Below are 13,665 nucleotides of genomic sequence, written 5' to 3' on the forward strand. Positions count from 1 at the left end.
GAGCTTGCATTTCAATCCATGAAGCCATTAAAATGTAATTAAGTAACAATCTCGAATATTCACATTTATTATTAGGTACTAGTAGGAGAGCTAATGCAAATTTTGACTTCAAACTTTCAAGTGACGTCTACTTTCATATTAAAGAAGAAAGTGTGTATGTATGTCACTCTACCCATCATAAGTACCTACCACCACCATTACTTGACAATTCAGAGATGGGTGATATCCGATATCTATATATTGAGTTATTCTGGACATTGATAACCAACCATTGCGGTATCGTCAATACCAGTCCGATATCTATATTCATTACGAGCGGGATCTTCTTTTCGATATTATATATATCTGTTATTGGACCAATATATGTATAGATAGATATTGCACCTACGATATGTGGATATTACCTACTTTTACATCATGGATCTCTTCCTAGAAAAGAAAGATATTAGATGTTAGACAGGCCGTCTGTTATTGGGTTTTACTTCACTATTGGCGTATACGTTTTTATTATATTTAAATTTCTTGTAAGCTAGATAGATATTTCAAAATCATTATTATATAATATGCATTTATCTCTTATTTCATAAAGAATTTTTTTTTTCAACTTAGAATGGCAAACTAGCTGACGGCCCACCTGATGGAAAGTGGTAACCGTCGCCTATAGACATGAGCAGTATCATGGACATAACAAAGTATACTGTGTCGCCCATGATACCCCCCATGCGTTGCCTTTCCTGACGACTCAGGTGTTATTCCTTTGTACCCTGTAAATTCACGCCATATCCCACCCTTCAAACCGAAACACAGCCATGCAAACACAACTGCTTCACGGTAGAAACATGAATGGGACAGAGGTGCCAAAGCAATCGACTTTTGTACAAAGTCTCCCTCATATATCCCTCAATATTATTAAAATAAAAAGCATTTATTTTTTGAATAGATTTTATTCTTACAGACAATTCCATTATACTTTTATTTATACCCTAAATACAGATAGATAACAGTATGTACGGATATTAACACTTACACTAATGTACATACTAAGTATCTTGATTTACAGTTTTCACATCATCTTCCAAGTCACGAAGTAAAATAAATGAAATATTAAATATTAATGAATATTAAATCATTATAGTAGAGATATTTAATACTGGCAACACAAAATTTTAAGTAAAAAAATCTTTTATATTAATTACTATTTTTTTTTAAATAATCACTGCAAAAGCTGCCAGTTTGAGATTCTTTATGGTTTACATTGAAGTTTTAGATCCTTTTTAACTATTACGCGTGACTTTCATTTAAAGTTTCATTACTGTATATTTACATAATACCTATTTACACACATTTTTAATACATTTCGTGACTTAGAACACGATAAATACTGTAAGTATATTGTAATGTACGGAAACTCATTCGTCATTTAAAAATATCTTGAGAGTAAAAATTTATTTACAATGCGTTTATTTAAATGAATTTTAGCACACTCAAATCATAGCTTCTGTGGTACTTAAGCAAAAATAAAGAGGTATGTAAATAATATAATATTCAATTACGTTAAATTGAGAAAGTTTAAAAACCTTATTAAAAATAAGGAATGGTTGACAAAAAAAAATTAAAATAAATTTGAGATATTTGACGATTTTATACTTACACGTAGAGTATCAATTAAATACATTATCAATATCGTACAGATTTACTCATAATACTTTGTATTTACATTACTTAATATTTACATCATGTCTGTCCGTTAATTGTCTATATAATGATTGTACTTAATTTAATTAAATGTCAATAGAAATATACATTTATTAATATACAAAAACAAAATGCGCTGAATTGCCATATATTTTAAAATAGGAACCAAAATTATTTGCTTACAATAAACTTTCTTGTAGCTAGCCAGTTATAGGCCTACGTTAAATAAATACTTTTAATAACTCAATAAATTATAATTATTAATTATAAAACTTTTTCTGTACACTTACACTATGTATTCACAGTATCGCTATGTATTCACAATTATAGACTTTCGTGTTAACATAAATAAGGGGGATAAAGGATTGGACTAATTCTAAGAATAGCACAATAACAAAACTTTATATTAGATAATGTATAAATTAATAAAATCGAAAAAAAATAAATGTCGATAACTAGTTATTTTGCTGCTCTTTCGCTGCGTATCGTGTTGGAAAGTATTTAATTCGCTAATTCATAATTCTATTCGGTGTAACTTAACTTCATTTGTCAAATGTATCAGCATTTGTTACATACATTAAGCAGTATAAAAACATAAATGACAAATAAAACAATGTAAAATGTTATATTCTCATCGTTAACATTCTCAGAACTATTTCAGACAAAAATCAAACCATTACAAATATTTTTAACCAAAAAATCTTTTAACTATATTAAAAAGGTAGTTTCAATTTTTTTTCATAAAATTAGGTTTTCTGGAATAATAATATCAAAAGAACTTAATACGTTAGTTGATATAATATGCGTCTTGTTTACAGCAAATGAAAAAAATGCATGACAAGTACATTTTAAACTATTAAATACAAATTTATTAATATCATAAATATAGTTTCTTATCTTGTCCATCGTAAACGAGAATTCATCGTACTTCATCGGAAAATAATACTACGTTTACTACAACAATAAAAAAAAAAACGGTAAAAAAACTAACAAGTTCCATGAGTAAGTACATTTTACTGGAACTAAACTATTAGTAATGGACAACCAGAAGCCCATCACCTGATGTATACGTAGAAGATTGTGTTTACCTCAACGACCTTGTCGATAGCGAATCAATGAAATGAGGATACGATTTTAGAACCCATTAGAAAATCCATTTGAATTTAATTAGAGAGAAACAATTGGAAGGAAGCCTTCGAAATTGTAACGGTTTGCTTTATCTGAAAATATCCTGGAGATTTTAAAAACTTTACCTGAATGGTTAAAATATATTTAATTTTGTATAAACCAGACTAGGGCATTGTCGATAAAAGCTCAACGCCAAATGTCTATTAAATTTAGTTGGATATACGAAATGAAATATAACATGACTCATGTAAAATCGCTGATTTAACCCTTTTATTTTTGTCGACTAAAAGATTATGGATACGTAGAATTATGCACTGAAAACTATAAAATTTACCCGGAGAACTAAAATCACAATAACACTGCGTCTTATAAACTTCACAGTTTTATATAACACTGTTCAATAAGTCCACTTTGTAGCCCGTCGAGCCGCATCAGTCGTGGAAGTCTCGCGGCTCTGGCTTCAGCTACCAGACCAGTCCCTCGGGATGGAGAGGTGGTGGGGCGTCGCCAAAGGTGAACTCAGGCGACGAAGGCCGAGGGAGAACGAGGTGATCCGGAGGCGGGAACTGTTCGGGGAACTCGCCGCCTGGCAGCGTCTCCATTCCGCCTGCGAACCGACCTGCTCCAGTTACTATTATGGTTGGTGCAGTATGATTATGATTAAGTTAAACAACCTAAAAGACTACATTCTGTATGTTACAGTAGTATTCTTGCCTCCAAGATATTAAGTATTATATTAAGTATTGTAATTGCAAGACAAGCATTGCCAGATTGGGTATTTCTTCGCAATTTGAAATAAAAAATCTATAAGTTTGCGAAATTTTGAAGAAAAATAAAATGGACGCAGAGAAATTTGGATAAGTTTTTCGACACATTTTTAGTCATAGGCTACGGTAACCGCTTACCATCAGGTGGGTCGTATGCTTGTTTGTCACTTCAATGGTATAAAAAAAGGTGTAAACAATATAATAGGATATATACTCATACAATATACTAATAAAGGTATCAACAAGAAGTGAGAAACGACACAATTTCACACTATTTTCATTGCGGTGAATGAAAGTAGAGTTAATCTTGTCATTTGAAAAAAAAAAACTTTAAAGTTTGGTAAAAACAGAAATTGTATCTAGCAACATTGTACAAAACTGTATTCCTATTTCAAGGTTGAGATATGGTAATTAAATTATAGTGTATTCTGTGATGTCCATGTTACTATTTATGTCTGGTGACGGCTATCACTATACTTCAGGTTAGTCATCAAATTATTCACCTATCCAAGTTATAGAAAAAAATGCACTTAGGTATGCTAAGGTACCTATTTCTTTACTTACTGATAAAATCTTTGATAATGATATCTGATAGGTAGACCAATATTTTTTTATTATAAATTTTAATTGCACTATCTGACACTTACATGATAATCTAACAGTCAGATCAGTGTCTGTTAGTTATTCACGAGCTTAGTCGTAATCAGGGATTTCTGTAAAACAAAAGTATACGATATCTGTCAGATATGGTTTCAGAAACTTTATCAGCATATGCGTAGGTAAATAAATATATTAAATAATATACAATGATTATTATAAATAAGTAAATAAAGAAATATTATAATAGTGCTTGAAAAGTTTATTATTAGTTGATATCTTGCGAAAAGAGATCGAAAAACGTCGTCTAATACAATTGACATCACAGAATACTGTAACATTCATAGTACTTCTCAAGCGAAGCGGACCTCTTGCCAACGGATCCAATGTTCTTAATTAGTTTTATATTATTTAATTAGTTTTATATTATTTAATTAGTTTTATATTATTTAATTAGTTTTATATTATTTAAATAGTTTTATATTATATAATCAGTTTTATATTATTTAATTAGTTTTATATTTATTTATCTATTATTATATATAGCAAACCATTTAGAATAAATAATGAGTAGTTACACATGGAAAAGTCTACCAACCTGGCTGATTAAACGGCATCGTCGGCGGGGGATGAAAGAAAGGCGCATCATGGTGGAACGGCGGGCCATAACCAAACTCGAACTTGCCATCTGCTGTCGCGAAATACGGAAACCCCGGCGGACCCTCTTCTAGGCCTCCTGGAGACAAGTTCATGGGGAACCCTCTCATTTTACGCGAAGACCCAAAGAAGGGGCCTCTGCCCATTGACGTGAGTTGCTTTAAGCGACGCTCTTTCGATCGCTTGTTCTGGAACCAGACCTGTGAAAGAAATTTTTCTATTAACAATTTTTTTTTTGCTAAAAATTATAAACAACTTTTAAAAAGTGTTTCAGTCAATCTTCGATATTAAGTAGATAATATATGAACATATTAAAAAATTGAGAATCTCCATCCTCTTTGAAGTTGGCCAAAAAATGCATAACAACAATAATAAATAAGTAACATGTTAAAGGAAAGGAATTACATGCCGTGTGGTCCCGGCATAGAATGGACAACTAGTATTTCCTTTCGAAGTCGAAATTCAGTTTACAATAAGAGTGACTTATATTACCTACGCACAATTTTATAAAATATCTCTTTTAAGAATTACATTCGTAAATTTTCGTAACCGCAAATAAAACAGCGTCTCTAAAAAAGCATATAAAAGTCGTACGACTTTGTCGGTCGCTCACAAACTATATTACACGTTTTTTGTTCCAAGACCGCATCGGCGATTTTGTGGTCGCAACGACTATATTTGTTTACGGCCAATGAACATTATCCAAGTCATTTTCATACGTAATTTTCTTTTGTCATAAATAAAAGTATACACCATAATATTCTAAACAATAGGTACCTATTATTGTAACCTTGGTTTTTACGCTAAAGTCATTAAATTAGTTTCGTAATCTAGTTAACAGGCAATCTGGACTTTTATAGGAATATTCATAAGTATATTGGCTGCCACCCATGCAAATCTGATTTGCTGAAAATTGCTCTAGGTTTTTATTGTACCTAGGCAATCCATGGCACTGGTCCGATAATAATGTACAATGATGCGCATATAGTCGTTGAGTGTTCACGGTGCGTTACCGCGAATAAAGTGGTATTTCATACAAATCGTAACGTTTGAAATACCCAATAAAATAAATATTGTATACCTATATATTAAAATATATATATAGTAGGTAATATAAGTTAGATATTTATAAATAAAATAACGCATTAATGAGTGTAAATAATGAAATAAAATAAATAAGTAAAACTAAGAGAAGGATGCATAACTGCATAGAAACCAAGGAAAATAATTTTATTATCTGTACCAGAGTAGTTTCATACTAAAAGTATTTAATATTTAAAAAAAAATAGTGTAACTGCACAATTTTTTTTAACCTTATTGTCAAATATATAATAAAATGCAGTTATAGATAGAAGTAGTACAGAGGTGAACTTATGCGATATTTTTTAAAGAAATTTCTTCCATTCACCCGAAAGGAGAAATAAATAGCAAGATATGTACAAAGAAAACTACTAGGTACTGCCTTTTTTAATTCGAATATTAAAATATCTTATAAATGTATAAATATCTTTTAAATATTTAATACAAATAATTTAATTTAAAAAAATATTCGAATATAATGTCATGCCGTCTTTTTATTAAGATAGTTATAAGCACTACTAAGAACAGCAAATTGACTCACCGTATGAAATATAACCCAATTTCGTATGAAATAACCCCTAACTCTTATATGAGGCGATTCATCCTTTCTGGACGTTATGAATTGCCACGTAAGCGGTGCCGTGGTCGCGTGCCTCCCGCGCGTCTAATCCGAGCGTGAGTAAGTGTTCACGATCGCAGTTTAGTCTCGTGTGCGCCGATCATTATATTCGATATGGGTTAGGTGGGTGTGTTAACTCAAATCTATGGCATGCTCTTAAAAAACTGTGCACTGACAATGACCTACTGATATTGTGCAATTGTTGTTCTATTAGGGTAATTAAGCGAAAAACCGATTGCTGTCTGTAAAAAAATTTGCAATAAAATTAATTAAGCAATAGAGTTGATAAACGAATAATATTTTATGTTAGTTTTAAATAGGTACCTACATATCGTATTTCTTGTCGTGTTACCTAACATCTTAGGGTCACATATATCTATCTACATGACATTCTAACAAAATTAATAGGTTTCATTATTTGTTATTGACAAAATACCATTATAGGGTTATTCAAATATTTTTAATTAACATGCAAATTTTGTATGTCACCTAAGGTCACATTTTCAATCTTGTGAAAAATTATATTAAACCTAACATGTTCAGTAGCCTCAAAATCTGCAAGCTGAAGTGACAGTGGGCTGATCACATTTATCGAGTGAAAGATTTCTGGGGAGCAAACTGTTGTAGTGGAGACCGTGTACAGGAAAATGCCCCGTGGGTCGATTCACCTTCAAATGGACTGACGATCTTCGCAAGATAGTGGGGTGAGAACGGATACAAAAGCAGAGGGCGTTATATTTTATGGTTTGAAATAATGGAATAATATCTATAGCAAAACTATTCATTACTTTCAGCTTTACAAAAATGACCGCTAAATGTATCTAAGTTTAATATTTCCGCCAAAAAGATGGTTTTTATGTTAAAACTAAAATAAATTTTACAAGCCGTTCATTTTAAAATCTTACAGAATATTAGTACAGTATTTTCACATACGCCAAAATACCAGCGTTACGTGTTGAATAGTTTAAAAGTTACACAAACAAATATTGCACTCGTAAGTAGTAGTTTTTTTTTTGATGGGTGAAAATGGTTTGGTAACCCCGCCTGCGCTAACGGGATACGCTGGCGGAGCACCAGTGAAGGGTGATAAATGAGAATGAAAAAGGGTCAGTTAGCCCATCATGATGAATTCATCAGGAATTAACCATGATAGTTTCCAGGGGGAACCGCGAGGAGGTCGACCTGGTTGGGTATATTGCCAGCAATGGGATTCTCAGTCTCCATTACTAACAATCCCTTTCCCCCTTAAGTAGTAGGTTATAATCGTGAAATTGTAATGTACGGAATCATAATGCTATAGTCTTTAGAAATAGTAACATAATGTGAATACCACGGGCGTTTTAGCACATTTTGATGACATGATACTAGTTGGCCCTCTGTTTAACATTCCTTGTTGCATACTACCTACTACCTACTACCAGCTAATGAGTATAATTTCAGCAAATCAAAATCTCAAATTATACAAGTTCACAGTTAAAGTCAACATGAGCTACACAAATATGAGTAGAAAGAGAAACATTAGTAATGTGTAAATAATCTAAAAATAGCGTGTAATTAAAACTAATAGAGTAGTAAATAATGTTAAATTTTTCCGTCGGCTGACCAAGGACAGTCCCATCCGGCATATCATTGTTTCCATTAAAATATCTATTGGTCAAGCATTACATCTTATTTATATAACAAGTAACAGTCCACGAAGAGTATTTACAAGTAATTAAATACTATTTTTACATGAATTACATTTTCTATGGGTTACTGTAGCTTCAAGGGTATTAGAATGTTTTAAATATTATTAAAAACAATTATGTAGAAGCTAATATTTATTTACTATTTACGTATTACAAATTGGTGATGTTTTCGAATCTTATTGTATTTATTTCATTAAATATCGAGTTTTAATTATCTATTCTTATAAAAAACTACAATTTCTGATGTTGGTAATACAATTAAATTAAATTAAATTTGTAATTACGATTAAATTTGTTTCATTCAACATTTTACAATAGATATTTTTATTATACTACACTAATATTTATAAATGTCAATGTCAGGCTCACGCTAACGTCATGGCCGCTCATGACTAAGGGTCCGGGCGGTCTTGAAACTAGTCGAACTTTCTCAACTAAAATACACATACATATGTTAATTTCATTTGTTATTACATTAAAATATAATATGTACTTATAAAACTTTCAGTATAAAATGCAAAAATCAGTTTCTTATTACCTCTTGGCGTCTTAACAACTCAATTAATTGTCATAAAATTTTATATACCCGTAATATTTGGAGTGAAAAACATAGGTATATTTTATGACATTTCATTAAAATATTTTGATTATTCGTATGAACATATCTACAGGCAAAAATTAATAGTTACAAGAAACATTAAATGAATTAACTATATATTTATCATCTCTCAAATACGAGTACAATCAACAAATTTTGAAATCAATGAGTTTGCATACTTTTGTTTTCAAAAATATAGATACTTTATTGGAAAAAGTTAAAAAAAATCTGAAAACAAAAGCGTCATTGTAGCCCGAGCACGCTAGCCCGCTGCGCGCGGCACTTTGATCGCGCCGCCTTGCGCCCACGCATGCATTTGCACAGAAAACCCATTTACAACCTGTAACAAACTGATCCAATTCTAGAGTCGTGATTTTGATTAATGGACAGTTTTAATCGAATGGTCCTTTGTCGTGTTCTCTCATATCGTCTGTCGGACTGTCGCAATGTATCCCAGTTTAGACTTTAGATACACTTTGTAAAGGGATAGGCTAATAAAGTTGAAAAGATAATTTCGTTGAAATGTATGTAATAAAACATACGACTACATATGTCTGATTATTACATTAAATCAGCCATGAGTTAGTGTAATAGAATAATACTGTAACTGAGACATTAAATACGTAGAACTATCATACTTATTTATCTAATATAACTGCATAACATATATATATATATATATATATATATATATATATATATATATATATATATATATATATATATATATATATATATATATATATATATATATATATATATATATATTTTAATCATAATAAAAATGCTATTCCAGAGTATTATTACGGTCGTTCACACTTTCACAATTAAACTTCTCATAAATGTGAATGATGAAGACTAATCTCATTTTCGGTATGAACATGTTTTAAAAAACTTACAAGAATATTTGCTTCAAGACTAGTATATAGACTACACATATACATACTAGTAGATACTATACAGATATACATATCCAGGTTTTATTTAACACAGTGCCTGTTTCCATTTCTATGAGTAAGTTAGTGCAATAAAATTATTTATTACATTAGGGTGTGAAAGCTCATTAGTCACCCGTATTCTAAACTCCGCGTGTAAATGACATTAGTTCAGTGGTTTTAACGTAATGGAAAGACAACCGACAAGTTTTTTTTATACCTATATAGTTACATTGTTAGTATATTTATTTGAGGAAACAATGGTATAAGACAATACATATTGTATATCTGCTTACTGTAACTTAACTGTAAAAATATCAATGCAACGTTGATGAACATCTGAGTCTTAGAAAGAGAAGTCAGCTCAAGAAAGGAGTAGTTAGTTATCATACAATTTTTACTTATATCATAAACTAGCAGTCCGCCTCATCATCGCACTAGAATTAGAAAAATAAAATAGTATAGAACCCATTCTACTCACTGATGATATAGGTTTCTATAGGTTGATATAGGTATTTATTATTATTTATTATTATTAATATTTATTTATTATTATTCCACATATTTCCACAAAAGAAACGACTTGAATTGCAGCATAACCAGTCATTATGATTTAAAAACTAACCTACTGAACTGATTTTGATAAAATCTCTATAGGACCAATCTTTAAGTATATCCTTTTAGATAAAATAATGATTTTCCAAATTAGTTTACGACTGGCAAAGTTATGAAGTTACAAAAAAAAAATACAACTGAATTGAGAACCTTCTTCTTTTTGAAGTCGGTTGACAAAGTCTTTCCTTTTTGTATTGTTAACCTAGACATGAAAGTTTGTTTATTTCAATACTTGACATTTTCGCGACTTGGCCAAGTCACATAAAATTTGGTATATCGACACATAACATTTGAAATGATGAAGAATATAGACTACTTTCATCATCGTTCATAACTATGGCAATAGGTTATCATCAGAAAACCTCTATTGTTGCCATCCCTGTATAGAAAAATTATAATCCATTAATAATAAAGGGTCAAGTTAACTATTTCAATAACTGTTATTTTGAACTCTTGACATTTAAGTAAACAATAAGTAATAACAACAATACACTACCTAGACAGTAGTGTAACCTTGAAACAAAACTTACAGCACCCAACTCTAGCTTACTACACACATTATAAACGTTTTGACCACCAAATTGACGTGTTCCGTTACTTAATGTTTAGATATTACTTTTATTACTTAATAGCAGGTATTATGGAAGTAAAAAAAAATTTAAACTGGACTTCGGTAAATGTTTCTTAGTTATTTAAGACAGATTGACGTTATTGAAGTATGACGTTGACAAAAACTCGAATAAGTATATTTAATAGCAATTATTATGGTTTATAATAAACATTAGTTTAATTACTGGCATTGAAATTAAAGAAAAACTCAGTACTGATCCAATAAACTGACATAGTCTTTAATCAACACTACGATGTCTCGTCAGTGTTGTCTTGAAGATTCTTATTACATGACTAATGAAAACAAGTTTTTTTTATACAACTTAGAACGGCAAAAAAGCTGACGGCCCACCTGATGGAAAGTGGTAACCGTCGCCTATAGACATGAGCAGTACCATTGACATAACAGAGTATACTGTTTCGCCTATGACACCCCCCATGCGTTGCCATTCCTGAAGACTCAGGTGTTATTCCTCTGTACCCAGTAAATTCACGCCATATCTAACCCTTCAAACCGAAACACAGCCATGCAAACACAGCTGCTTCACGGCTGAATCACGAATGGGACAGAGGTACCCAAGCAATCGACTTTTGTACAAAGTCTGCCTCTACTAAAACAAAGTAAATCTATCTTTATGTGACACTAAACAACCGAGTAAATGAGAAGTAAATAAGAGATAAAACTATGGATACATGACAAGGTAAAATGACGACTTGGATGATTTAAATTTAATTTTACAGTATACAGCGAGTCGGGAAAGACAATAACCTCATTACTCTTACAAATACGAAACATCATTTCTATAAACAACTAAACGCACGTATACGGTGCGGCTTCCAAGACGAGCCAGAGAGCAGGGTGACGACGCTACACACGCCGCACAGGACAGTCCCGCGCCACGGGACGCCAGCCGAACATGCCGCGTGGTGTTAAACACTATATTTCATACGTCCACCGCTGTGAGGGGCCATTCTCTCACCGTAACACTGACGCCTAAGAAAATCGTAAAATCACAGTATTAACTACCTATAGTCAGACGTACATGGATACTAAAGGCCCTAACTATCGTTTTGATTGCGTTTACACAACTACAGTATATTCGCGACTCGATTTAACTTACAGCAAAAATACATGCTGTGGTCGTAGGTATAAATCGCGACGGTGGGCGCCTTGCAGCTAGATCACATTGTTTTATTACAGTTACTAAACCAAACGTTATTAATAATTAACGGGGAGGTTTAATGTTAACTGCGGACAGTTTTACGAGTAGCTTTTTATGTCATGAAACATGAGCATTCAGCGTCTAAAGTTAAAGCTCATGTGTTAGATATCTGTCGGCAATATTCCTTTAAGTCCATTGTTCTAAGTTCACATGAAGCGGAATCGCCCAGCCGGCCGAGGATAAAGCGATGATTAATAAGAGATGCCGTAGACATTGTTCTGTGTATTCTCAATATAAATAACGCCCGATCGACTACCTGCGGTACGGGGGACGGCGCCCCCCAGCGCTAATGAGCCGACATTACGACCTGGATGTGAAAATTATAACTAAGCTCTAATACATACATTCATTCATACATAACTATAATAACTGACTTGATCATACTCGTATTTAAAAATCGTATTTTTTCTATCTAAAACATCGAAATAAAACATCTATATTACTGCGTCGTGTCACTGGCTCGCTATAATAAATATATCACTTTTATAAATCGAATTATTATAATTTAATGCTGTGTTGTAATAAAGTGTAAATTAAACAAAATATAGAGAGTGTATTTAATATTAACAATCGATGAACTCAAAATATGGTCCGACTAATTATTGCAACATCTAGACTTACGGATACCTAGAATCGACATTATAATCTGGCAACTAAGGTGAACTAGTAATTTGGGCTTGGAGCGTTGAGAGCGACTCGACGGGCGGTCGACTCCCTACCGGGAGCCACACAATATCTGTACCTATAATACCTACGTAACGAACAGTTGTGCTGACCGTATTTTTTGTTTCCATTTTTCGTTCCGCCATAAACTTTATTGTGTCATGCGCCATATGGGACGTGGCCGCGAATTTTGGGCACCCTCGCGGTTAGCACTCTTGTTGAATATTGATGACCATTATCAATTTATCATAATTTTCTTCCTTTCCGTAATGATAATATTATAATTTTGTGTTTAAAGTTATTACAAATCGCAGGAGCAACACAATGGATAATTTAATAAGCCATTTTGTCGCTGGCATATCACGTATATCAGGAGCGAGCGACAGAAGAAAAATAAAATGCAATTCAAATTTCAAAAAAGGAACAAGAAGTTGGCGACACTGAAGACGCGACCACACTGCGCGGCGCAGCTCATGCGCCATCTACAGCCAATTGGCGTGGCGCGCGGAAAATAAATTGTTCCCTCTCAAAACTGTAGGTACTGGACATATTGCTTGTTTTGATGTTAATGAAAATAAATCTGTAAAATTATATAATGTGTAAGTATTAAGAACCCAAATTACATGATAAATTTATAAACATATCTACATTATGTATGTAACATATTTATAAACATCTTTCCTTATTAAAACAAAATAAATTTATTGGATAGCTAATTATTAAGTGAAAGCAGTATTTATTTTCATATTAAAATTAATTGATTTTAAATATTTTTTTAATAAAGAAATTTT

At 32.0% G+C, this 13,665-nt stretch overlaps 1 protein-coding gene across 1 annotated transcript in view; it reads right to left on the reverse strand.

The window, feature by feature from the left end:
- Nucleotides 1-951: 951 nt before the first annotated feature.
- LOC113522697 (LIM/homeobox protein Lhx1) overlaps nucleotides 952-13,665 on the reverse strand; it is a 91,726-nt gene continuing 79,012 nt past the window's right edge. The window contains exons 6-7 of the mRNA XM_052896076.1: nucleotides 4,786-5,044; nucleotides 952-3,442 (exon numbers count right to left, since the gene is read on the reverse strand). Coding sequence (XP_052752036.1) covers nucleotides 3,288-3,442; nucleotides 4,786-5,044 — 414 coding nt within the window. The 3' untranslated portion in view covers nucleotides 952-3,287. The remainder of the gene's footprint in view (nucleotides 3,443-4,785; nucleotides 5,045-13,665) is intronic.

Source organism: Galleria mellonella, unplaced genomic scaffold, assembly GCF_026898425.1.
Source record: "Galleria mellonella isolate WM207_F2 unplaced genomic scaffold, CSIRO_AGI_GalMel_v1 utg312, whole genome shotgun sequence".
Lineage (NCBI taxonomy): Eukaryota > Metazoa > Arthropoda > Insecta > Lepidoptera > Pyralidae > Galleria > Galleria mellonella.